General features: G+C 37.7%; 3 protein-coding genes across 5 annotated transcripts; 1 reads left to right on the top strand and 2 right to left on the bottom strand.

The window, feature by feature from the left end:
* Positions 1 to 1,795: 1,795 nt before the first annotated feature.
* Positions 1,796 to 2,518, bottom strand: LOC126797120 (uncharacterized). The gene has a single exon (XM_050523796.1). The coding sequence runs from the start codon at positions 2,516 to 2,518 to the stop codon at positions 1,796 to 1,798; it is 723 nt and encodes a 240-aa protein (XP_050379753.1).
* Positions 2,519 to 7,972: 5,454 nt separating this feature from the next.
* On the top strand, positions 7,973 to 13,288 carry LOC126801257 (uncharacterized). 3 transcript variants are annotated; one of them, XM_050528754.1, is made up of 6 exons: positions 7,999 to 8,106; positions 8,548 to 8,595; positions 8,736 to 9,771; positions 10,641 to 11,545; positions 11,980 to 12,036; positions 12,839 to 13,288. In XM_050528754.1, the coding sequence occupies exons 3-6, from the start codon at positions 8,820 to 8,822 to the stop codon at positions 13,082 to 13,084; spliced, it is 2,160 nt and encodes a 719-aa protein (XP_050384711.1). In that variant the 5' UTR covers positions 7,999 to 8,106; positions 8,548 to 8,595; positions 8,736 to 8,819; the 3' UTR covers positions 13,085 to 13,288. The 3 variants fall into 3 exon arrangements, with proteins under 3 accessions (XP_050384712.1, XP_050384711.1, XP_050384713.1); XM_050528755.1 differs by lacking the exon at positions 8,548 to 8,595 and having other exon boundaries at positions 7,973 to 8,106; XM_050528756.1 differs by lacking the exon at positions 7,999 to 8,106 and having other exon boundaries at positions 8,561 to 8,606.
* Positions 13,289 to 13,397: 109 nt separating this feature from the next.
* Positions 13,398 to 14,488, bottom strand: LOC126801269 (F-box/kelch-repeat protein At1g80440-like). Its single transcript, XM_050528778.1, has one exon. The coding sequence runs from the start codon at positions 14,437 to 14,439 to the stop codon at positions 13,408 to 13,410; it is 1,032 nt and encodes a 343-aa protein (XP_050384735.1). The 5' UTR covers positions 14,440 to 14,488; the 3' UTR covers positions 13,398 to 13,407.
* Between the last annotated feature and the right edge of the window lie 12,163 nt (positions 14,489 to 26,651).

Genomic DNA, 26,651 nt, shown 5'->3' with positions numbered 1-26,651 from the left:
CGTCTTGCTTTCCTATAATTTGACCAAAGCATATAAATGTGGTTTGTGTTGACACTAAGAAAAGGAAAGGTTCACTCGAGTTTCCCGTTGGAACCTCCCCATAACAAAGCCTGTAATTAACTATTTTGATTTTGAAGTGTAATGAAAAAGGTAAAAATGTTGATTTGCACCCTAAATTTGGTTATAATTGTCAATTTGCACCATGAATTTACATTTGAGTTAATTTACTTCATAAGTTTAGTAAAAATTGTTGATTTGTACCATATCTGTTAAATTTAATATTTTACATCTAATTTTAAGTCACATGTCATGCATTTGAGGGGTAATATTGTCATTATATATTTATTCATATTTAATAATGAAATAAATTAATAAAATTACTTAAGAGAAACATTTGGTACAATGTTTTCTTTTCGAAATATATTATTGATTTATATATTTATTATTTTATATGATATAATATGTTAAAAGATATTAGAAAAATATAAATAAATACATTGAAAATTAAAAATAAATGTGTGTTTCGGGTGAATTACTATTCTACAATTGTGTGTGTCTTAGCCTTATTAGGTTTCCTGTTAGAGATAGATTCGCATCTCTGTAATAGATTATGACTCTGAATCCTACGGAATTGTGGTTATGTAATGCCTATATATAAGTCACATTATCAATCAATAAACGGTTACGTTTTGTTCAATTACATCATTATTATTCTCGTTTTGTTCCTCCTCCAACAATGTGTACATATATATATATATATACACAACACACTATATTTGAATGGGTGAGTATGTTGAATATATAATTCGAAGTAGGGTTAAGTATGTAGAAAAAAGATGTAAATAAATAATTTGATTAAATAAATAATCCTCTTTTTAAAGAATATTTTTATTTGTTTTTAAGAAAAATATAAATAGAAAATGACAACATTACCCCTCATGTGCATGACATGTGACGCAAAATTGGATAAAAACAGTTAAATTTAACGGATGTGGTGCAAATCGACAATTTTTACCAAGTTTAGGAGGTAAATTGAATCAAATACAAGTTCGGATGTAAATTGACAATTTCAATCAATTTTAGAATATATTTTAGCAATTTTCCCAATGAAAAATTAATAGAATACTTGAAGCTCGAAACTCACTGACATTCAGAAGCCGACCCTGCTCGAACTTTTCATCCATGGCATCTTCTGTATTTTCACAACTTAACTTCCTTTTTCTTTTCTTTTTTTACCATTTCCAGAAAACTTGGCATATATCATCACTGTGGAGTGTGGACTGCCATAACATCACTTGTTACATTATAGTATCCCTCACTCGTTTAACCTATTAATTAGCACAGTCAAGCAGTTAAACACCTATTAGATAACTCCTCACTCTAAGTCCAACCTTTCAAACCTCCAAGGTTTTTGCCAACTAAGCCAAGGCCGACAAAATATAGTTCGAACCAAATATCGCAGTTATGATCGTGGACGGTACTCAAAAAAGTTGGACTAATGCAAATATACTGATTCTTTCGATGACTTCGGAAAAAAAAAAAAAAAAACCCTAACGTACGAGTACAGCGAACAAGTTTGAATACTAGGCTGTTGAAAGTACATATGCATATCTGAGAGTTTTTTTTATAGGTAAAACGCCATATGTCAAACTGAAATACTAATCTCAGCCACTAATCCAAAATTTAGCAAACCACTAATTCATAAGAAAAAAATTGAAACTTATAGCCAAGGTCATAAACAAGGTTTTACAAAAACCAACTATCATGCACATACCATAAGACTCATCAAACGGAATCAACGTACAGTAGTGCAACGAGACAGACCCGTCAACACTCCGGTCACATTATTCCCCGGAAACCCAAAATCAACCGGGCATAACAGCTTTAGCCGATAATGAATTGAAGGCACCAGCCGCGCCTTAAACTTTTCATAAGCAATAAGTGCAACATCAAACCTCACCAATCTGCGAGACCTGTCATTGGAGATTTGTTTCACCACGCCATCAGCAAACGATTTCCTCACCAGTTCTAGCTTGATGTCAACACGTCCGTTGTTCCTCTCATCCAAAGAGAAGTGACGTTGCAACGGCTGCGTTTGCCCTAGCAGAATAGAGGTGTCACCGTAAAGGTAGGCGACCCCTGCAAGGGCGTTGTCGAAGAAGATTTTGTGTTTGCGGTTAGGGTTAGTGGCGAGGAGAGTGATGTCCCATGTGGAGGTCAATAAGGAGCCTTCTGAATTGAGTTGGGAGACGGTGGCTGATTCCACCTTGAACTGGGGGAGATATACACTCCTCATTCTATCCCAATAGAGTAGCCAAACGATGAAGCTGACCACGGTTGCGACTAAGAAGACAAGGGTCACGACGTTGCAGATGTGTTTTCCTAGGGAGGTGCGTCTAGTTGACCTAATGGTCTGGGGGTTGTTAGGGCGGTCCGGTGGTGGTGGTGGTGGTGGTGGGGATTGATATGGATATGGTGGCGCGGATGGTACGAACTCGACTCTGGTCAGAGTAGCCATTATTGGTTGAAGTTGTGCTAGATCAGATACGCTTTGCCAAGAGAACTAAATACCTGGATTCTTCTACTTAATTAACGATGGGCTAGCAAGCTAGCTCATATGTTTATATGGGTACAGAGTGAGTGAATCCTTATACTAAATGAATTCAAAGATTAATTGTGCTAGGATGAGGACACCTGAGGAAGTTTAATATATCTACAATGCTACTAAACTGTAGTTATGGGTAAAAAAAAACCATATAACTAAAACTAAATATACATGAATAAGTTGTTTACGCTTACAAAATGCTAGTTTCTATCAATCAAATTGGGAAAAACGATTAATTTAAGATTGAAGAGAGATTCTTCAACTGTTTTTGTTCAATCTCAATGCTACCAGTCCCATAAGAACTAGGAAAACCAAGTTCTTAACTTCTTATATAAAGTATTCTTGCTTCTCAAGTTTCGAAAAACCATAGCTATAAGAGTCTAAACGTACTTTAAGCATTGCGCGCTTCTTCTCTTCCATGGCTAATATTGGAAATAGTAAACACATGATCATAACAAATAAGTATAATCAAGTAAATGAATCAAGTAGGCATGTAATATAATCACAAATGATATAAAGAAGAAGAGAATTGAAGAATCAAGTAGGCACTCGTTGTCTAAAGCCGTAGACGCCTCCTCTCGTGCGGGTATTGACGGTCGTCTATAAATTCTAAGATAAAACCCTTATAATCTCAAATAATGTCTAATCCGCTTTACACAACTAGACAGTAGACGGGGTGTCAAATGTTTATCTTATTGTCCAAAAAATAGAATATAGGAATAGAAATGAATAAGATGAATAGTAAGAGAATGAGAGCAATACAGATACTTCCTAACTCTTTGTTTTAGAATTAAGTATTTATAGAACTCTTCACAACTCTTAAATACGATGTGATGACTCTTCAAATTAAATAAATAATATTTAGATGATATTATGAGTTTTGAATATTTAATTAAATAAAAACCAATAAAGCAGTGGTAATATATATATATATCAACTGCTAATGGAACCACAACCACCTTCTCCTCCAACCCAACCGACGCTCAAAAGTCAAAACATCCTCCTCATTACAAGATTTGTAAAACGAGATCATGAATGCAGACAGTACTTTGCTGCGAGACGTCGAGGTGCGACTCAGGTGGGGGAGGAGGCTCCCAAACCACGCCTTCACGATCGTCGAAATATGGCCGCCGCTTAGATTCCTTGCCCACTGGTCGACCCACATAAAAGACATGTGCTGGGATGCCAGGATAAGCTCTTGAAGAAAACAAAAAGGGGTCATTTAATTACTTACTTTGGGATTCTTTCATCAATTCATCTTAATTAGCCCCAAGCTGCCAAGCAGCTAGCTAGCCTCTATCAAGATTATTGTTCTTATGGAATATTATGTTAAGATAGTTGTTTGTTAATTTCAAGCTCACCATAAGTACATAAATACCTAATGATGGGCTCATAATAAATCATGTAAAATGTTATCGTTATTATAAAATAAGTATGGATCGTTCAGTTTAGGAAATTAAACGAAACTCTAAACTTTTAGTGTTAATAAATAATAAGGGATTAAAAAGAATAGTTATCTATTTATTACGTAAAAATAAAACCTAAACTACTATTTATACGATCGACTTTATCTCTTCACCAAACAAAACCCGAAATCACGAGAGTTCAATACCATTACGGATTTGGTTCTAAACATGCATTCTAACATACTTATTCACAAATTCATTAGACACCGATATAATTAGAGCTTTAGGGAAATAATCTAATCATGTAAGATTTCTAATGTCGTTTAGGTTGACTTAGGCCTCAACTAAATTACATGCAATCAACTTTTAAAAACACTCAGCGTAGAAATCAAACAAGATCACATTAAAATACTAAATCTTTAACGGAGACATGTTAACAGAGTGGCGTCACTCACCATGAGATACATGTAAATTTCCAGAATTTTTCCACTTTAATTAACACAAACCGAATCTACTTAGGGCATGATTCGATTTGTATCAATATGATTGATGTGAAACCAGCACCCAAACACAATCACAAAAAGGCATTCAAGCACTAAGTTCATGTGCACACATCTGAAAATAATCCAAGATAAGCAAAATAGAATGTCGAATGCAAGAATAAAATTACAACTTATCAATAATAGATCGAACAATAGTTGCATAGTCTCAACAATAAACGAAACAAGTTCTGAAAATCTATGAGCAATATATAAAACCAAATACTAAACATAAACACAAATCCAAATCGTTCATACAAAAATAAATATGAAACTACAAAGATCAACAGAACCATGATGAAGGTTGCAAGAATCACATTTTAGAGTGGTTTTGGTGGGCTCTGCTCCAAAGGGGACTACTCGGCATGAATGGTGGAGTGTCACACGGTTCTGCTTAACGCTAGAGCTGTGAGGTGGTGGTAGGAAATGTGAATTAAGTGGTGAAAGGAACTGCTGACTTTTTGTAGGTGTTTGAGTAAAGAATTCAGCAGAGATTTGGTATTATTTTGTAAAGGGAAAAGTGATCATTTTTCTGGAGCTAGGTTATTCTATATATAGAGGAAAATTAGAAGGTATATCTCCAAGAATATCTCAAGGATCTTTTCTTTCACTCAAAGTCTTTTCCTTTCTTTTCTTTGAAAAAAACGTCAGAACTAACATATGTGCATTGTTTTCGTCATAATTGTCATTATAAAATAGCTATTGAGGTGATTCCAATTGCATTGGAAACTAGACTTCCGTAACTTTCTATCCATATATCGTAGGCTATCTGGCTCATCGTGAGCTGTCAATAGGAGTTCGTCAAAAGTGGATGACAAGCACTAGCAGATGTCTGATTCTGACAAGCATTAGACTTTAATTGCATATCTTCTTCCTCATTTAATTCTGATTTGTTTTCCACGAATTTCCTCCTTTATCCTCATTTTTCTCATAGTAATTCAGCTGTATTAATCCCTCCATATTATCCTCTCCTTCTTTTCAATTTAATTAGTCTCCACCTTTATCTTTTTCTTCTTCTTCTTTTCTTTCTCATGGCTGCTCCTTCATTTCCTCTTCTTTTTTTCAGTTGTGCATTATCCTTCCATGACTCCTTCATGCCTTGATTCTTCATTTAATTCTCTTTGATTGTCTCCAAGGGTAGCACAGAATAGGACTCCTCAATTCTAGTTGCATTATCTCTTCTTTAAATTCTGAAAAATAAGAAAAAAATGAATAAAAACAAGGTAATAGATAAATTTATTCCAATGTAGACAATTATATTCTTAAAAAGATACATATGTAATAGATAAGCTCGTTTAAATTAGGAAAGTTTCTATTTCACAACAGGGAACTTGCTCGAATAAGTAAGTTACTAGAATATGAAAGTTCAATTAGGAAAGTTACGGAATAAGAGTTTTAGTTCAAGTAGGACTTTCCAAATTGGTACGTTTCCTAGTACAAAAAGGACTCCCAATGTAAAAAAGATTCTCAACATATCACAAATGCTATAGAAATGTCGAATAATGAAGACTCCTAATTTAATTAGGTTTCCTAGTTCAACAAGGAATCTTACTCTAAATATAACTCTCGATAATTTTTGCGCTTTTTAGTCTGTTTTAGCACCAAAATGCAACCAACACCACCATAGACTCCTAATTCGACTCAACGACTCAATATTATAAGAATAATGGCTAAGTAAAGTACAAATAGAGGTAAAGCATGTTAAGAACGTCGCACAAAGTGCTCTTATCATCTGAACTCTGATAGAAATGTCAATGTGGTACCCAGACTTATAAAACTACCACTATAGTATCCAAACTCATTATTACTATCAACGAGTGGTCGGATGCCATTTTCTGGCACATAGCCATTAGTTTGCTAACATGTGCATCACGTGCCCATTTAAAAAAGAAAAGAAAACAAACTCACACAACAAAAAGACCATTATATCTCTATTCTCATTCTTCTTCCTCTTCCTCTTCCTCTTCTTCTTTTTCTTCTTCTTCTTCTTCTTCTTCTTCTTCTTCTGATCTACTTCCTCCCCCACCCATGCCGTCTTCTACTTCACCCTCACCCTCGTCCTCAACGACTTCTCAATCATTAGCTACAGCTCCAACTCCACCCCTGCCGTGAACCACTTCATCTCCCTTAATGCCTCTAGAGCCCTTCGCGCCTCCGGCTTCACTGTCACAACGGCCCTCCTCCAAATCTCATCGGAGCACTTCCTCTCCTCCCCGAACTCCACCATCTTCACCATCGCCGACTCCCACCTCTCCAATGCCTCTCTCCCCCCTCACCTTCTCAAGAGCCTCCTCCAGTACCACACCTCGCCGCTCCGGGCCACCATCGACGACCTCGTTAACGCGCCCCAAGGCTCCTGCTTGTGACTCTCTACCGAAATAAGAGCCTCTCCATCACGAAAACCGATCGCTGCAATCAAACGGTCCGCATCAATTGCGTCATGATCTCACACCTGAATATCTTCCAAGAAGGGTTCATTTCCATCGACGGTGTTCCTCGCCCCTTCGCCGTTGTCGATGCCAAGTATGACGACATCCAGACGCTGGAATGTGAGCTCTGTCACGATTTTCTTTCCACCGAGATTGGAGCTTGGAGGCGGTTGTCACTATCCTAATGCTTTGCTTGAGGAGGTTGTGAGGTTTCACATTGTGCCTTAGAGGTTTTCTTGAGTATATTTGATTTACTTGTATTGGGGTGTTGCTTGAGCTCTAGAGAAAAGTTTCATGGTGTTGATTATGTTAGGTTTTGTTGTTTGAGGATGTTGTGTTTTGGTGCATTGCAAGAAGAATGTTGTGAAGGTTGTGATGTGTGTGTGATATGAGGGAGAGAATGAGATGATGATTTGGGATCTAAACGGTAAGAAGAAGAAGAAGACTAGAAAACCAGAAATAAAGCTACATTAATAATTTAGTCTGCACCATTAACCCATTAATATGTATGTTTTCCAAACTGACAAAATTGTATAGTTGAGTTCGTAAGAAATGGGAGTATAAAATGTCATTAGTTAGGAGAGGGAAAAGAAGGAATTGCACTAATAAACAAATAATGCACAGCAGAGGCAAACATAAAAACAAATAATGCACATTTGTTATTCGAAGACTTATGGATCACTTTAACAAATATTAACACATAAATTAAAAATCAACCCGTACAAGATCGGAGGGCCAGGATTGGCTGTGAGTCCCACCGACGCCACAAAATGCTCAATTACACTGCAAGCCGCCACCCCCCCCCCCCCCACCTAACATCCATTCACACGGTCCCACGTAGCCGGCTGAGTCAGAAAATACCTGTTTCTTCATAGTCTCTGCCGCACCGGATTTCAAACTCATGTTTACACGGGTTGACTGGCTGGCACGTGCGATCAAATTCTAATTGAATTTTTTGCAGACAAAGGCAGTAAAGGCAGTTCAGACTTCAGATGTCTCTCTCTCTCTCTCTCTCTCTAGAACTCACTGTGTTTCTGTGACTCTGTAAGTCTGAGCTTTGAGTTTGAGGAGGTGAAGCTCGGATCTTCAAATCTGAGCTTCGGAAGCGCAACTCATACAGAATCCAGGTAAGTTTCTCAGCTCGAATACTCATATCTGCTTACTGAAATCCTTGAGAAAAAGACAGAGAAGCCAAAATGCACGCCTTCAATTGTAATTAGCTTCATGTCCAATAATGCCTGAGATTTGAAATAATTGGATCGAATCTCAGTTCAGTTTTCTTAGAGTATCACTATTCTGAGATAATGTGTAGTGAAAATGTGAACTATTTAAGATATGATAGAGTTATTATTCAGATGTAAGTTAATAATCCGGAAGAAAATGAGCTTCGGCGAAGTAGCTAAGCGATAGTTTCTCGACTTCCATTAGTGATGGAAAAGACGGAGAAACCGAACTGTTGGATCTGGCAGATCTTTTTCTAGTGAACAGGACTGAGCTTAAATTAGTTCTTACTTTCCTTTTGTCGATTCAAGCTACTCTATCTTCATAACTATGGTGTTTTTTTGTGGTGATAGAATGCTAAATGCTGTTGCTATCTGATATCGATCTATAGTGCGGTTAGTGCCAAGTGAGGCTTAACTTGAATGAATTATATTGATAGCATTAGAATACAAAAGCTGAAGGAAGTGGGGCACTAGCTTCATTTCTGTGACCAATTAGTATGATGGGAGATTGACTTGATTATGTGCACTTACAGGCGCTGTACCCCTTTTTAGTGGTAGGTTTCTTCGAGCAATGTGGTTTAAGTTTCTCGGTGGGGTAAGATAGTTAAAGAAACCAAATGGAGGAGGGCATTAAAGGAGATTATAAGTTGTCGAGGGGAATTGGAAGTTTTAAGTCTACATTGTCAGGGCGATCAAGTCCACGAAACTCTCCTTCATTCAAGAGATTGCATTCAAGCCGTACGCCCCGAAGAGAAGCTAGGAGTAGTGGAGGTGCACAGTGGTTTCGGAGCAATCGGTTACTGTTTTGGTTGTTACTGATTACTCTTTGGGCTTATCTTGGATTTTATTTTCAGTCAAGTTGGGCACATAGCAATAACAAGGATAATTTTTTGGGGGTTGGAAATGAAGAAAGCAATGAGAAGGCGGATGCTGAGCAGATTCAGCGGCGAGATTTGCTTGATAGTCCGGCGGCCCTGAAAAATGAGACTGGCCAAAATCAAACAGAAGCTGATAAAAGCATAGGTGTGGGTTTGGCAAAAAAAGATAATGGAGCTGCATCTCGTAGGAGCCTCAGTGCAAAGAAGAAGAGTAAGAAAACAGCTCGTGGTAAAGCCCGGGGTAAGCCGAAGAAAAGTGTGCCTGTTGAAATCCATGAGATGGAAGAGCAGGAACCGGACATTCCTAAGACCAATGCATCTTATGGAATGCTCGTTGGTCCATTTGGTTCTACAGAGGATAGAATTTTAGAATGGAGTCCTAGAATACGATCTGGAACCTGTGACAGGAAGGGGGACTTTGCCCGTCTCGTATGGTCAAGAAGATTTATGTTAATTTTCCATGAACTTTCAATGACTGGAGCACCACTATCAATGATGGAGCTGGCGACAGAGCTTTTGAGCTGTGGAGCCACAGTTTCTGCCGTAGTTCTTAGCAAGAAGGGTGGCTTGATGCCAGAGCTTACTAGGCGAAAAATCAAGGTTCTTGAAGATAAAGCAGATCATAGCTTCAAAACTGCCATGAAACAAGATCTCGTTATTGCTGGTTCAGCAGTCTGTGCATCATGGATTGGTGAGAATTGTTTTCCAGAGAGATGTTAGTGTCATTATTAATGCATTTTGATATCAAGTGTTTCCAATATGCATGGTATTCAGGATAAACTCTACGTTGTTTATTTCATTTTAGAAGTAGTATGTTGCAATGTGGCTATACAGATAGTGACTAGACATCCGCTGATGTTGACTAAGGACTAGAGTGCTTATGATTTCTGTGTGCTTTAGCCTCTTCACATGCACTGCTCAATGTAGTATGCTTCCATTAAATATTCCATAGTCCTCTTTTGAAGGTATAGTGAGTTAGTTGCAGAATTTCTTGCTAGGATTGTCTACTTTTTGAAGCAGGTCTGGTCCTGGTGATCAATTAGTTGTACATTGTTATATTACTGTCCTGAATTTAGTCAGATATATTGCTTGTTAAACTTTTCGGGTGAAGTCTGCAATTTTCCAGTTGACCCAGCTGATATGCTTCCATTGTAATATAGATTGATGTGAGCATTATCCATCGTTTATGTATACTCCTTTACGCAATACCGGGAATATGACTTAATGAAAAACTAGTTGAAATGTTCATATCATGCTCTGACACCTACTGTGATTGCGGTCATACATCTTGTCTGAAATCAGTTATATCAGTAATCAGTTACCTATCAGAAATCTGTGATTTTGTGTGTGCCAGGACATCTTGTCTGAACAGTTTTTTTTTTTCTTTCGAAAGGATGCTTGATTATTTTTTATGCTTCTTTTTTTAAAAATAATTCACCACCCCCTTTGCTATTATGAATATGGGCAAACACATCAGTTTTAAGAGTGAAAGTTAAATTTTCTTTAGCTCCTTTTGCATGTGTCTTGAGAAACCTATTCACATACAATCATGAATTTCAGATCAATACATTGATAAGTTCCCAGCTGGTGCAAGTCAAATTGCTTGGTGGATCATGGAAAACCGGAGAGAGTACTTCGATAGGGCAAAGGTTGTGCTAGGTCAAGTAAAAATGCTGGCTTTTCTATCAGAATCACAGTCAAAACAATGGCTAGATTGGTGTGAAGAAGAAAAGATTAAGCTGAGGGAGAAGCCAGCAATTGTGCCACTGTCAATTAACGATGAATTAGCATTTTCAGCTGGCATAGGTTGCTCGCTAAATACTCCAGCATCTAGTACTGAGAAGATGCTGGAAAAAATGAAGTTATTGCGAGATGCAGTCAGGAAGGAGATGGGGTTAACAGATAATGATATGCTTGCAATATCTCTAAGCAGTATAAACCCTGGAAAGGGCCAGCTCTTGGTTCTGAACTCAGCACGCTTGGTAATAGAAGAACCTCAGCCAGATAATCCTAAGATAAAAAATTCAGTACGGAAGGGTCGAGCCCATTCTGCCTTGGGTAGAAAGCATCACTCAAGATCTTTGCTTCAAAGGTTCAATGATCATGCTGTATCATTAAAGGGATTTCCACTGTCCACTAAATCCAGTGTCCACTTTAAAGAATACCGGAAGAAGCAGTTGCATTTACGTAACCGCTTTGCCTCTGTTGATGAATTAAATGCCTCAAACTTCATTGTCACTCACAAGAGGAAAGTATTGTCAGATAATGGAGGAACAGTGAAACAATCTGCAAAGTTTCTTATTGGTTCTGTTGGATCTAAGAGCAATAAGGTGGCTTATGTGAAAGAACTCTTAAGCTTTCTATCTCAGCATTCAAACCTGTCAAAATCGGTGCTTTGGACTCCCGCAACCACGCGTGTAGCCTCGCTGTACTCTGCCGCTGATGTTTATGTCATGAACTCTCAGGTGATACATCTGACTAGTCTCTTACGATATATGTGAATGCAGAGGTTCTCACTGTTCTATGACTTGCATTGAACAGAAATAGTTTGATATCTAGTGCTCAACTTATGAAAAAATTTAAAAATGCTACCAATTTAAAAGGATAATAATGTCATTGATGTGAGTATTTTATGTTGATGTTGCTTGTTCAACAGTAAATTCATTTACTTTGGCAAGATTTATAGCTGAATAAAAACATAATACGAAGCCTATTTCTCAATGTGTAACTCTTCCATCATAGATTTAGATGGAATTAGTAATGGAGTATCTTGTCATGTATATGGTTCATTGCTTTTTCACTTTAGTTGAATTTGTAGTCAATTTATGTTTTCTATCCTTTGTACACATTTTATAATTGTATTGTTACGTACTCCCTAAGTCATTTAAATGTCGTACAGGGTCTGGGAGAAACTTTTGGGAGAGTGACAATCGAAGCCATGGCATTCGGTCTTCCGGTATGATCTGACTTGATTTAATTCTTCATCATTAGTCACTATTTGGACTTTGTACTGATGACATATGGTCTCTCACACTGAATTTATATATGCAAAACGTTCTGCGTCTGATGTATGGTTTAATCTTTATCTTCTGCTCATCTTCTAATGCTAGCTTAAAAATTAAGGTCAATGTAGGTCCATACTACAAAAATGGAAGATAAGAAGTGTGTGTGTGTGTGTGTGTGTGTGTATTTACATATATTTATATATTAGATGATAACCTGATTGTTGATGGTAGACAGTAGACGCCCAAAACTTTTCTCTCCTATTTAGATCAGTGAACTTGCAGTTGTTGCAAAAGGGTTGTGGTTCTCTCAATTTACCCAAGTATTTATCATTAGTTGTATAGCTGTGTGATTACATAGACAAAAGAGCGCAGTTTTCCCTTGCATTTATTTAAATATGAAACAACAGTGATCTTTGTGTAGACTATAGGATTGCATGCTTAAATTTTATATTTTTTTTATAAGAATGCTTAGTTGGTTGTCCTTGTGTGTTATTCCACTAAAACAACTGACACAGACAGGGTAAATACTTAGGGACATAAAGGCGTTGCTTCTGTCCAATAGATCTGCAGAATATAAAGGCTGTTTGAAGCCAAATGTATGAGATAAAATTTAAAATAATTGCAGATTGTTTCAATAATATATTTTTTAATCTTTTTTTATGAGGTTGAATCTCAATTGCGAGTTCCATGCTATTTAGATTTGTCCACCAGGCCGGCCTTGATAGATAATATGACTTCATTTATCTATATCAGGTGCTTGGAACAGATGCTGGGGGCACAAAAGAGATTGTCGACCACAATGTAACAGGTCTGCTTCATCCTCTGGGGCATCCCGGTACTCAGGTCCTAGCCAAAAATCTCCGGCTTTTGCTGAAAAACCCAGAATTAAGGAAGCAAATGGGATTGAAAGGAAGAGAAAAGGTGGAGAAGATGTACTTAAAGCGGCACATGTACAAGAAATTTGTTGAAGTTCTTCTCAAGTGCATGAGACCCAAGTAGACATCTCTCTCTTTTATTGCTTCGGAATTTCAGAGGGTGCTATGAGTGCAGAACAGAAATTACGTTCCTCCCAGTGATTGAGTGATAGATGATACCAAGTGTTGCTAATTTCTTTTCATTGAGGAAATGTAAGAAATGTTTTGATTGGTGGAAGAGCTTATTGGTCTGAAATTTAAATGTCAAGCTGAAAGCAAATTTGTTGCACACTAGAGTATTTCATTTCTGTGAGATTCTAACATAGAAACCTAGCCATATTAATCTCATAAGTAAAAACAAAAATGAACGAACGAATTGTGAAGCAAGGAACCAAAATGCCCAACAATTTAGATTTCCAAGTAACAGCTTGAGTACACATGACCTCTACATTCCTCAGGCATCTTAATTTTCGTCCAAGAGTAGCTACTCAAATCCAGAACATAGGCCATTTGGCCCTCACCAGACCCGGTCACCAACAGCTTCTCCTGCCATGTAGTCGCGGAACCCACATCAGCCGGAATTTGAGAAACCGCCTGCCATGCGGCACCGTCCCATGCTGTCATGTGGCTTTCCGATGACATGTAAAGTTTTCCGTCATGGCCTGCCACACAGGACTTGGGAGACACATTGGCAGGCAAGAAGTCCTCTTTGACTTCCCACTTGGAGGTGACCGGATTGAAAGTCTCTATACTTCTTTCAAATTGACCTTGTGTTATGGTACAATATCCACTAATGACATGGAGCTTGCCATGGTGGAATAACGCTTTACATTCGTCGCGTTCTCTGATCATGTCAGCCATGATAATCCACTTGTTTTTTGCCACATCGTAAGCCATCGTTGATCTCAAAGCATTCTTCTCATTGTCATGTCCACCAGCGACAAACACCATCCGCTTATCATCATCGGATGTGCATCCAAAAAAAGACCTCTTGACACCTGGCATGTTCGCTCCACAGCGCCAAGTTGCCGACACAAAATTGTAAATAAACACACTATTGGACACTTCCCAAGTGCATGGATCCAACCCGCCCATCACAACCAAATCCGACCCGACTCCGACCACTTGGCAAAACCTCGGCAGTCCTTTAGAAAACCCAGAGAACAGAGGCAGCTCCTCCCATTTGCTCGACTTGGGTTCAAAAACTGAGAGCCTGAACTCCGGCGGAGTCCGATTTCCCCGGTTAGACCGTGCTTGTGCCATTACAACGATGGCCTGACTACGGCCGGTGGCTTTTCGCAGCCGTAGAAAGTCCGGTTGCTCAATCTCATGGTTCCAATCTTTGCATACATAAGAAGAATCTGACAGAAAACTGTAGGGTATGCGAAACAAGCAATCTCGAGCAATATCATTAGGTAAACCAGGAATCAGCTGCTCCATGTATATGCCTGAAATCACAGCAAGGACAGAACCAATATATATTTGCAAAGAATGCAGCTTTTCGCTAAGGTGGAACAAGGGTTTGAAGATTTGAAGAGAATCAAGAGAATGTTAACATGCAATGCGATCAAACGAGTGAGTACTATTGCTTATATAGCATCGATCGAATTATCAAGATTCGGTCTAGCTGTTCTTTACGGAAAGTTCAAGGCTAATGAGTGTGTAATGTCAATATAGGGTTTCATCGTGTACGCTGTACGCACCAGCAGGTAGATTGTAGATGTGCTTTTGTCTTTCAAACGCAAAGGCATTGACGCTACAAAAAGCTTGAAAAGTGGGCGGCGCACTTAGGTTTGATCATTAAAAATTGTTTGACATTTTCAAATAGAAGGATCATGACATGTTTTTTCGTTTTGGAAACAAAGTAAACTATTTCATATTTTTTAGAATTTTTTTCACCAACAGTTCCTTAACTCTGGTGTACCTATTAATGTGATACCTCAACTGTTAATCATACCAATGTGATACTCAGACTCTAGTATTGCTATCATTGAAGTACTTCCGTCAGTTTTTTTCAACTTCTCCGTCATCTTGGTGACGTGGCAAGTATGTGAGGCCCACAAAAATGGTTAAAAGACAAAATTAACCTCATCTGAGAGGAGCAATGTTTTTCCCGCCCTTTACCTTGAGAAAGACACCCAACAATTCCAATTTTGGCGCCAATTTTCCCTCCCTACTCCTTAATTTGTGTCTCTTATCTAAACTAAAGAACTACATCCAACCAGTCGATCACAATCTGATAAAACCTAGATCAATCTCATTTTCTATTTTTACCCTAGCACTTGTTAAACTAACAGAATAAATATAGAAATTTATATGGAACATCTCATTTCCACAATCTCATAAGAATATAGAAACACATAACTTAACGAAATTCAACTACATGTTTAAGTACCATTAGTTCTTACAAGCAAAAATCATGGCAGATCAACATAAAAGGTGGCAACTAATGGTACTTAAACATGTATTTGAATTTCGTTAAGTTATGTGTTTCTATATTCTTATGAGATTGTGGAAATGAGATGTTCCATATAAATTTCTATATTTATTCTGTTAGTTTAACAAGTGCTAGGGTAAAAATAAAAAATGAGATTGATCTAGGTTTTATCAGATTGTGATCGACTGGTTGGCGGTAGTTCTTTAGTTTAGATAAGAGACACAAATTAAGGAGTAGGGAGGGAAAATTGGCGCCAAAATTGGAATTATTGGGTGTTTTTCTCAAGGTAAAGGGCGGGAAAAACATTGCTCCTCTCAGATGAGGTTAATTTTGTCTTTTAACCCTTTTTGTGGGCCTCACGTACTTGCCACGTCACCAAGATGATGGAGAAGTTGAAAAAAACTGACGGAAGTACTTCAATGATAGCAATACTAGAGTCTGGATATCACATTGGTACGATTAAGAGTTGAGGTATCACATTGGTAAGTACACTAGAATTGAGAAACTGTTAGTGAAAAAAACTCTATTTTTTAAGAACCAGGGAAACAAACATGAAAATGCAGATATGGACATGGACATGCACATGGAAAGCTTCCTAATTCATCATCACGAAAATTAATTTACTCAAATATTCACCACTATACCCTAAATCCTAAACCACTATACAAACTACTATACTGTACAATCAATTCTGGCATATTTTCATCCATATAAACCCAATTGGTAGGCATTATAACCCTGCAGAAATTTCTCATTTTTGATAGATTAGGCATTACTAACTTTTGATTGATTTCTCTTTTTTGGATCCGATAAACAGAAAATTTAAAAACGTACATATTTGTTCCAGAGCTGAAATTATTTCACTAATTCGATCTACCACTTCTACTAGGACTAGCCATATATAACTTAACGATAATCAGTAATTACTGTTTGTATCAAAAGGAAAAAAAGTAATTTATTTGCTGTTGATTTTACCGCCACAGTAAGAACCACAGTTATGTTTACCGCCATATCGATCGATCATATGAAGTGTGAACTGCATCTGGTTTTACCGCCGTCGGTTTGTCAAGTTGATAATATGATAACACAAACGTTCAGATCAGAGCATCAAAACCATGACCAACTGCATGTTCTTTCCTTAATTAAAGTCGCCTCGTTATCATATATATATATATAAACTGCATATTCTTTCCTTAATTAAAGTCGCCTCGTTATAATATATATATATATATATATATTGTTAACGCGCGGCAGACAAACCATTCGACCGTTCTGTGTGTTCCACATTGCCTTGAACTGATAAATTACTTATGTTGGTCCTAATCTACGTTCAATTAGATTGGTAAACCACGTTTCTTCAACTTCAATTATCTATAGTGGATATATCACGGGAAAATTTTGGATTTTATTGGAGCGGTCGATTTTCCCGGCCGTCTTCCGAGTCACAAAGATGGTAGGCAGGTAGAGGCAAGGACAATATATCTTGTGAAATTGGAAGGTTGCGATTTTGGTTTGACATGAAAGTAACATTTACACAGTACACCTCTCAAAAATTTAGAATAGAGGGATCATATATACTTAATTATGAGTAATTCATTAATACAGTATTATTTTGGTGTTGTCACTTTTGCATGCGGCACAAAATTTTCTTAGTGAAAGATGTTTCAATTATTTTTCTTATTCTCAAGTTTCTATTTAGAAAGTTACCTTAATCTTGTGGTAACCTAGATGTAAAAGAATTATTGGCACATTGTGATTATAGAAGATGTTAAATGGCCCCATGCCCATGGAAATTAATCCATGTCATCTTCTAATAAAGCCCGCATATCACGCAGTTTCATAGCTGTCCATTGGGGCTCTAATGTGAAACCGGAAAAGCTAATTGGTCTTCGATCAGGGTCCTATTACTCCTATACGATAGCCCGGCACATATGCTTTGACCTAATTTACTTATTCGTGCTTGATTGGTTTGTCCTTAATTTCTTATTTGATCTGGGCATGGGGGGTGTGGTGGTTTCAATTGTTTTGGAAGCCATTTGCTGTAAAGTACATAATCTTCCATTTCAGTCGTTCGCCGATCCGTTTGTTCTTGTCATCTCGATAATCTTAAACCTTGGCAAAATTATGTACATATATGGTATTCACGCATGTCTGAGTCTCTGAGAATCTAGGAAGCACGGAAACGTGCCTACACCCACGTTTCCTGTTTCTGAAGCGGAACCATTCTGAAAACGCGCCGCAAACGCCCGGAAACGTGTTTCCAGACAAATGTGTTTTGAAAACGCGGTTGAAACACGAGTTTTCGAATTGGAAACGCAAGTTTCCAAAAAAAACAAAGGTTTTTTATGTTTTTTTAATGAAGGGATAGACCTAACTTCGTTGAGTCAAATGACTTATTTCGACATATTTTTGACCTCCCGCCGAGTCGCTGACTCTCCTTCTCTCTTGTTGATACCTAAATCTCTCATTATATTTGTATTATTTCGAATGTTGAACACCAAGTTATTTAAGTTATTTGAGATTTTGAGTTATTTAAACTAAAAATTTGTTATTATATTTATTTTTTGTATAATTTATATATATTTTAGTTTTTTTTTTATTTCGACGTTTCCAAAATGTACCCGCTTCCTAAAAATTTTGAAAAACACACTTCCGCGTTTCCAAACGTTTCTCTTCCACGTATCCGTACCTGATTCCGTGCAGCCTAGCTGAGAACCATTTTGCTTATCTTATAACTTTTAGTTGATCAAGCCTTCCAATTTAAAGATCGTTTTTATATGCAACAAGATTCTAACTACAAGAGTATGTTGGAAAAATGGTTTGAGTAACCATTTTTTAACCAAATTTAATTGATTAATTAAAGTTAGCTAAATTTGTAATTAATTAAAGATGAACATAGATATGAGTTCTCCATAATGAGGGCTACATGATCATGTGTCTAATTGTATAATTTGGTTAGTGGGTGAATGAGAATTTGTCACTCAAAGATGGCTATTTGGAATGGGGAAAATTTATTTGTCTCACATTAAAAAAAAAAAGTGGTGAAAATGCTTTATATAGAATCCATTGTTTATGGATTGTAAAGTGTGTAAGCCCCTTTTGTACCCTCTCACGCATGCGTAGGCGAGGTGTAAATCTCGGGTTGCAAGGAAATTCGTGTATGCCCGCGTGACCTGCGGACACGAGTGCAACACCAATTTGAGGGTGAGAACGCATATTTCATTTGCATTTCCGAAAACATCTTTTTTAGACATTGGACATTTCACCTTCTCTAAAATCTGTTCAAATCCTTTTTTCTTGTAACAGCAAACATTACTGTTATTACAAAGAAGAGATTGTAACATATGTAACATATTGGAATTATTACTTTGTAACATATGTAACCTATGTATGTTATGATTTTTTTGATTTCCGTAACAGCCATCTATTCATTGCTGGTTGCAATCCCTCACAGTATAAATTGCCACTATCTTTTCATTGTATAATCATCCCAAACACAACAATCATCTCTTCTCTCTCAAAATGTTTCTTAGCTTCTCTAGTGATAGAAATATGTACTCCTCTAGTTCGTAGAGAGCTCTAGCTAGCAGTGCAGCTTCTAGAGTTGTTAGTTGTTTTATCCTGGGAGACAAGTGTCAAGCATCCTTTGTAATAACCCGAATTTTTGAGTTTAAATTCTGATAATTTCGTGTAAATTATTATGTTTGGTAATTTGAGTAAATTCACATTTTACACCTTCTCGTTGTTGTCTTTACAAAATGGAAATGATTTCGGAAATTAAAAGGTGAAAAACGTTATGTTTTCAGTGGTTTTAGAGTTGACATTGAATTCCTCACTCATCTCTGAAAACTTCCTTCACGAAAGTCATAGAGCTCGTCAATATGAGCTCATAAACATGTGGCATGCATTAATCACACGTCGTATGTGAAAGTTGTTAGTAATAGAAGATTGGTTTCCGATTTTGGAAAGGTACAAAAGGACTTTTTGGGAAACCCTAAAATCACAAAACCAAAAGTGGAAACCAGACCGGCCGAGCGACTCCCAACCCCTTTCTTCCCAAAAATCATCTTCGGCCCGGAACTCAGCTATTCAGCCACCGATCGGAGTGTCGCCGGTCCCATTCTCTCCGCATCTCCATTCTCCCTCGATTGAGCCACGGCCCACAGCGAGCAAACCACCAAGTGCGGAGCATTAAGCTCGGAAGTCTCTGTCGTCGATCGACGCCTCCATCTAAGGTGACTCAGGAGCTTGCGACTCTTCCTCCCGCGGTTTTTCCCACCTCTGGTCTCGATTCCAGTTGTTTTAAAGCTCGAATCGACATACCATCTCGTGTTCCACGATTCACCCACCGTCGGCATCTTGGGCGTTTCTAATGACTTCTCGATAGTTCTAAGTGTTGGTTCAGGTATGAAAAACCTATATCTCATTGTGATTTATAATTTTCATGTTGGACTTGTCAGGTTTTGAGCAACATCGTTTTTTGTGGTCTCTGGCGGCGCGTGAGCCCCACGCGCGGCCATCTAGGGCGGCACGTGAACAGTGTTTTACATGAACATCGTTTTTAACTATAATCAATATTCACACGTTGTTATGCCACTAGGTGACCAGCGAAATGAGTGAGGGAATCTCACTTAGGGTTATAGAAGTTTCACGCATAATTTAAGGTGAGTAAATCTCACCACGACAAGTCTACCTTTGGTAATGACTTGTATTTACGTTAAGATGCATTTAAGTTAATGTTACAGTTTTCATTTAAATTATGTGTTTTATTTTTTTCGATTAATTGTGGCGGATGTGGCCGGAAAAGAATAAAATGTACATTCCGGTAAATTGGCGGATGAGGTCGGAAGAGAAGAAAATGTACCTTCTAGTATAATGGATTATAGGTGTGACTGTTATATAAATTTTTGTGTAAGAGTCGCTTGGTTTTAGTACGATATAAATATATGTGGATTGTTATATTGTATGTGGTTTTAACATTGAGTCTGGTTAAAACGTTTTCTGGTTTTCGGACTTGGTGATGGCATTTAAATCGGGAACCAAGTCTTTGGCCGGGGGTTGGTTATGATCATTTAGAGCTCTAGTTTGTCTGCCGTTGTACATCATGAGGGGTAACCAGATGAGCTGCATGGATCTCATGAGTTCACATGTGTTAAAAATGTGAATGGTTACATTTTCTTTATTTTGTGATGTATGTTTAAATGTTGGTTTACTCATACCATTTGTATGAGCCGTAAAGCTTACCGGGTTTGTGTTTACAATCCCGATGCACCAATCGATGGTGTAGGGGATAGTTCTTCAGGTGGGGATTAGAAGGCTCGGAGAGCCTACATGGAGGATTTTTTGAGGGATCCCCTCCTTCGTTTTTGGTGAGAATCCAGTGAATATTACATTTTCCAATTGATTTAATACTTGTGTATATAAATTGGTAATATATTATTCAAGTCGACTGAGTCATACTTTAACTTAGTTTCGATACACTGTTGTTGTAAGATGGTTTCAATATAGTTGGAATTATGTTAGAGTTTTCATGGCTTCAAATTCAAATTTTTATCATTTGAAATTCGGGGTTGTGACATCCTTGCACTGGTAGAGGAGGTGTAAATAAGGACAATGTGATATACACACATCTCAACTGGTTCTTTCGATCATCCATTATTCGGTATTTTGGTTGAGTTCATCTTGATTTTATATCGTGTTCTTCATTATTAAAATTTCAAGTTTTAATTATGTTTTATAATTATTTTATAATTTAATTTATTAAATTATATATGTAAGTATCACTATTTTTCCAACAGGGTGTTCCACATTTTTGCGCAAGCAAATTGGCAAATCTCCTTAAATAGGGATGTTTGTCAAGAAATAATGATGTTAATTTTTGTTCACCATGGTAATAATATATATATATATATATAAGTTGAATTATATGATTTCATGTCGTCGACTTTTAGGCATATACTCTTCGGTCCCTTCCAATGTGAATATTTCATCTCTCATAGTTTCAATTGATATTGAGCCAGTCTCGCCGGCGTCACACCAGCGCCCAAACCATGGCTTGAGAAGATGTAAAAGATCTGCTCGACATACACATGATTAGGCCTTATTATTTAGTCTGCGGATCCGAAAAGCCCGCAGAGGCCCGCAAGTCCGACATGCTTTTACTCGGCCCGGCCCACGAGAAAGCCCGCTTCCGTGGGTAGAAGGTTGGGCTTAAATTAGAGGTGTGAAACCCGGCCCGGCCCAACAAAAGCCCGCAAGGCCCGTAAGGCCCGGCCCGGACCGGCAAAATCCCGCAAAATAATAAAATATTATACATTCGTATTTGATTTAGTTTAGAATAAAAGTATCGCATTATGAAACCACTATATGAAGGAAACTTCTCGGGATGGATCGACCCCAGTCGATATGATCGGTATATATATCTAGTGAAAATTTCATCCAATTCGGACCTCGTTTGACCGTCGGAATTTTCGGTAAATCGAAAACACTACTAATATGCCCTAAGGGAGGACTTATTACAAATATGGGAATGCCGAAAACCGTTTACATATATGAAATCACCTAATTTTTGTTACCTATCGTGCGCGGTCAAACTGAAGAAATATATTTGGCAAACCCCCGGTCAATGGGGTTTCAATATGTTAGAACGCCTATTTTTTAGTTGACCGTTGGTACGAACTGTCAAACCATGTCCAAATCGGACTAAAGTTTTACGGGTTCCCTAAATATATATACCGATCAGATCTACAACTGTCGATGGACCATATTTTGAATTGGAGTTTTCGATCGCTGAAATGTCCACTAATGTATTATAACCTATATATTAGGTTTATAATAAAACTATCACATTATGAAACGACTATATGAAATAAACTTCTCGGAATCAATCGACACCATTCGATGTGATCAGTATATATATTTAATAATCATTTTAAAATTTCATCCAATTCGGACCTCGTTTGACCGTCAGAATTTTCTGTAAATCAAAAACAACACTAATATGTTATAAGGGGGGACCCATTACCAAGATGCGAATGAGGAAAGTTGTTTACATATTTAAAATCACATAATTTTTGTTACCGATCATGCGTGGTTGTAACGAGAAAAATCATTTGGCAAAACCCCGGTCAATGGGGTTTTATTATGTGAAAACGCTTCTTTTTTTTGTTGACCGAAAATTCCGACGGTCAAACGAGGTCCGAATTGGATGAAATTTTTATTGGATCCCTAAATATATATATCGATCACATCTATTGGTGTCGATCGACAATATTTTGAAACTAGAATTTATTTGTGACTTTTTTTAGAATGTTTTCTAATAATTTTTTTATCGTTTCAAACCCTTAAATTAGAATATTATTTTTTTTTTCTAATACAAGCCCCTAAGGCCCTGCCCGGCCCGCAAAAGCCCGTAAGACCTTTTTTAGGTGGGCGGGCTTGGATATTCGTATTTGTGAAAATACCTGGCCCGCCACTTATTTAAATTTATTAAGACCCGGCTTGACCCATTGACGAGCCCTACACATGACAACGTTAAGAAGCCTCTCCACGTAGCCTTCATGCCAAGCATGATTACAACTTTCTTGCTTAAAGGAAAAGCATTTGTGTCGCCAGGTGAAACCTAGGCCTCGTGACTCAAAACCCCTCTGATGTAGAACATATGGTAACAAGAATTGAATAGCAGATTGACTATTGTAAGAAAGGAAAATCTGTTACTATTCATGTTTCATGTTTGGGTTGAGAGCCCAAAATAGAGCCACCGATACTTTTTCAAAATGGGAACAACACCAAAAACTAAACATGTAGGTTTTTATCATGACTTGTATGCTTTTTCGAACATTCGAAGTTGTTTAGGCCCTAAAAAATAATTTTTAATATTTAATTTTCGAATTTATTTTAAATTTTTATTTATTTTATATTATATTATTTTAACATATGTGTTTAATTAGATTCAAGACTGCCGTTGGTAAATTCTAATGAATTAGTTCCACTGTTTAAAAAAATGTCAAGAAAAAGTTAATAAAGATGGAAAAAAAAGATGAATAAATGTTTGCCCTTAATCAAATCCATGTTGGTGATAAGTATGAGTGCCAGTGTGGACATTTGGTGGGTCTACATCATTTGAGTTAAAAGAAAATTATTTTACGCAACTGAATAAGAATACACATGCATTGATGCATAGTTATCCTTTTGGTCCGTTTTGGATGATGCTGCCAACTTGAAATCTAGTCATGTGGTGCAGTCACTTCACTCACTTTAAACTATGGAAGTTTTTTGATAATGTAATGTTTAAACTATGGATATCATTTGCCCTATGGAGTAAGGGGATTGGAAAGTCTCCAATTCAGTAGGTGTCCCCAGGGGAGCAGCAAGATGAGATGTGTCTAATTTTTGACGAGAGTTTGCATTCTGCCGCTTGCTTGCGAGTGTCCGCAATCATATGACCCGGACAAAGTCCCATTAGAAGACCTTGGTGAAAGGCAAGACTCTGCAACAACGCATGAAGCAGCAAAGACGGAGATTCTGGCAGACCCCTTCATACTCGAGGGTTAGGGATGTAATAACCCTAAATTTCAATACATTGTTTGATTTAATTTAAATTCTATAAAGTTATGAATTTCAGTTTAAATGAATATAATTGTTTGCAACTTTACGGAACGGAAACGGAAACGTTCTCGGAACGTTTAATAAGAAAAACGTTACGTTTCCGAACGAAATTATCGACTTTTATTCCGTCGCTTAGTTGCGAAAACTTTCTTCATGAAAGTTGTATAGCTCGTCGATACGAGTTCGTGAGTATGTGACGCGTTCGAAACGGACATCGTACGTAAAAGTTATTAATGTCGGAAATTAGTTTCCGATTTGGAAACTGGTATAAATAGAGCATTTATGAGATTAGGGTTTCCATAATTGGAAACCCTCTCTCTCTCCCTTTCGGCCCGCCTCCCCCTTTCCTCTCGACTCTCTCTCCCCGAAACTTTCTCTCTCTCTCTCTCTCTCAAGTCACTCTCCGCCCCGATCTCCGTCCTCAGCCCTCCGTGGCCTGCACCGCCATGCCCAGGAGGATCGCGTGACCTTCCTCTCCAACCCCCGAGCTTGCGACGTGTTAGCTCGCCACCGAGACCTCCTCCTCTCTCCCCGAGCCTCCCTCTGCATCGCACCGTGATCTCCGCCTCCAAGCTGCCTTGTCCCGCACCGCCTGACCCTGGAAGCACCGCGAGACCTCCGCAGCAACCCTCAAGCTCACCGCTGCTCGAATCGACGTCGCCGGCTTCTCACGCATCACCGACGTCAAATCGAGTTTCCATCGTTCGAACTAGGTAAAAATTAATGTAATTGAATTGTGGATTGTGATTGTTGGATGTTTGGATTTGATTTGGGAGATTTCTTGATCGATTGGAGAAGGATTGAGGAGAATCGGAGGTGTGGTTATGAGGGTTGAGCACCGCTGCCTTAGGCGGCGCGTGTGAGAGGGTGAGGTAGTCTAGGGGCGGCGTGAGGCCGTGGGGAGGAAGAGAGGAGGAGGGAGCGATTGGGCGCGGCGGTGGCGTGCTACGCGCCGGTTTTGGGCTCGGCGCGTGTGCCCCACGCGCTGCCACAGTGATTTACTACGTATGGTAAATGTAAATGTTATTTTATTTACGTACGGTAAATGTAAATTAAATTTTACGTACGGTAAATGTAAATTAAATTTTACGTACAGTAAATGTAAATATAAATTACTTTCAGTAATTGTAAAAAGTAATTTGTAAAAGGTAATTAGTAAATTTTATTTACTGAGATTGTATTTACATTTAAACAGTACGTATACGTACATAAATACGTATATAGTATTTATACGTACAGAAAATACATATATAGTACTTGTACGTACATAAATACGTATATAGTATTTATACGTAAAGAAATATGTATATAGTATTTATACGTACATAAATACGTATATAGTATTTATACGTACAGAAATACATATTAATTGAATATTTGTACAGTAACCGTGAATAGTAACAGTGAACAGTGCCACATAACAGTAACTTCGTAAAACCGAAAATTGCTGAACAGTAACCGATTATTACTGTTTAGGCATTTAAAGGTTTACGAAACGATTCTAAATTCTTTTCTTTTCTTTTCAAGGTGATCGTTAAATCGAGGAAATGATTTATCTTCGGAAATTGTGGAATTACGCCGAGTCAATAAGGTGAGTAAAATCTCACATATTTACGAATCTATCCTCGCGGTGAGTCAAGATTTTGCAAGAGTATTTAATAATGAATTACAACATGTATACAATTTAGTGGATTATATATATATACTGTATAATGGTAATAAGTGCATATATATATAGTTCATTATATTATATACTGTTATTAATTCATTAGAAATGATCATTTTGATGACGGAAGATTGTGTATTGAGCATGTGTTGTGAAATATGACATGTATAAGATATAGTGGACTATATATATATTGTATAAATGGTAAATAAGTACGAATATATATAGTTTGCTATATAATATACTGTTATGATTTTATTGTGAATATATTGAGCATGCGATTTGAATTGTACAATATGATGTGAGATTAATGTACGTGATTTTTAACATTGAGATTGTTAAAATGTTGATTTTTCTTCGGACGTGATTGGTACAATATGATGTGAGATTATTGTACGTGTTTGGCAAGTCGGAACCTAGCCTTTGGCCGGGCGAAAGTTACGATCCAGTTAGAGCTCTAGTCTGTCTGCCTTAGTACTGCATGTGAGGTAACGGGTGGTTATCTGCTCATGGGTACTCAGATTGTTTTGGATGTTGGGTAGCGGGTGGCTATCCAATATCGGCGGTGTATTACGAGAGGGGTAACAGATGTGTACCAGCGTTCTTGGTACCCGTATTATAAATGCATTGGGTAACCAGAATGGTTACTTAATTTTCTCATGAGCGTTTCATTTCATATTTCTTTGGGACAACCAGATGGGTTGTCCATTGACTCATGAGGACATTTATATTTGTTGATTTGTGATTTTTCGTATATTTTGATATGCGAATTATATTTTCATTTTACTCATACGAGCTGTAAAGCTTACCGGGTTTGTGTTTACAATCCCGGTGCACCAATCCGATAGTGTAGGGGATAACTCTGCAGGTGCTGATTAGTGGAGGTTGAGCGACGACTCCAGAGGCTCGAAGTCGTTTGTGTCCTACTTGTGGTGAGGTTTT

This window comes from Argentina anserina, chromosome 6 (assembly GCF_933775445.1).
Source record: "Argentina anserina chromosome 6, drPotAnse1.1, whole genome shotgun sequence".
Classification (NCBI taxonomy): Eukaryota; Viridiplantae; Streptophyta; class Magnoliopsida; order Rosales; family Rosaceae; genus Argentina; species Argentina anserina.
This window is presented reverse-complemented; position numbering and strand designations above follow the sequence as displayed.

Bases quoted from the DNA above. Each gene is read 5' to 3' on its own strand.
- LOC126801257 (XM_050528755.1), top strand. From the start codon at position 8,820: ATGGAGGAGGGCATTAAAGGAGATTATAAGTTGTCGAGGGGAATTGGA. The intron at 9,772-10,640 runs GTGAGAATTGTT...CATGAATTTCAG, and splicing joins AGTCTGTGCATCATGGATTG to ATCAATACATTGATAAGTTC. The intron at 12,037-12,838 runs GTATGATCTGAC...TATCTATATCAG, and splicing joins CCATGGCATTCGGTCTTCCG to GTGCTTGGAACAGATGCTGG.
- LOC126797120 (XM_050523796.1), bottom strand. From the start codon at position 2,518: ATGGCTACTCTGACCAGAGTCGAGTTCGTACCATCCGCGCCACCATAT.
- LOC126801269 (XM_050528778.1), bottom strand. From the start codon at position 14,439: ATGGAGCAGCTGATTCCTGGTTTACCTAATGATATTGCTCGAGATTGC.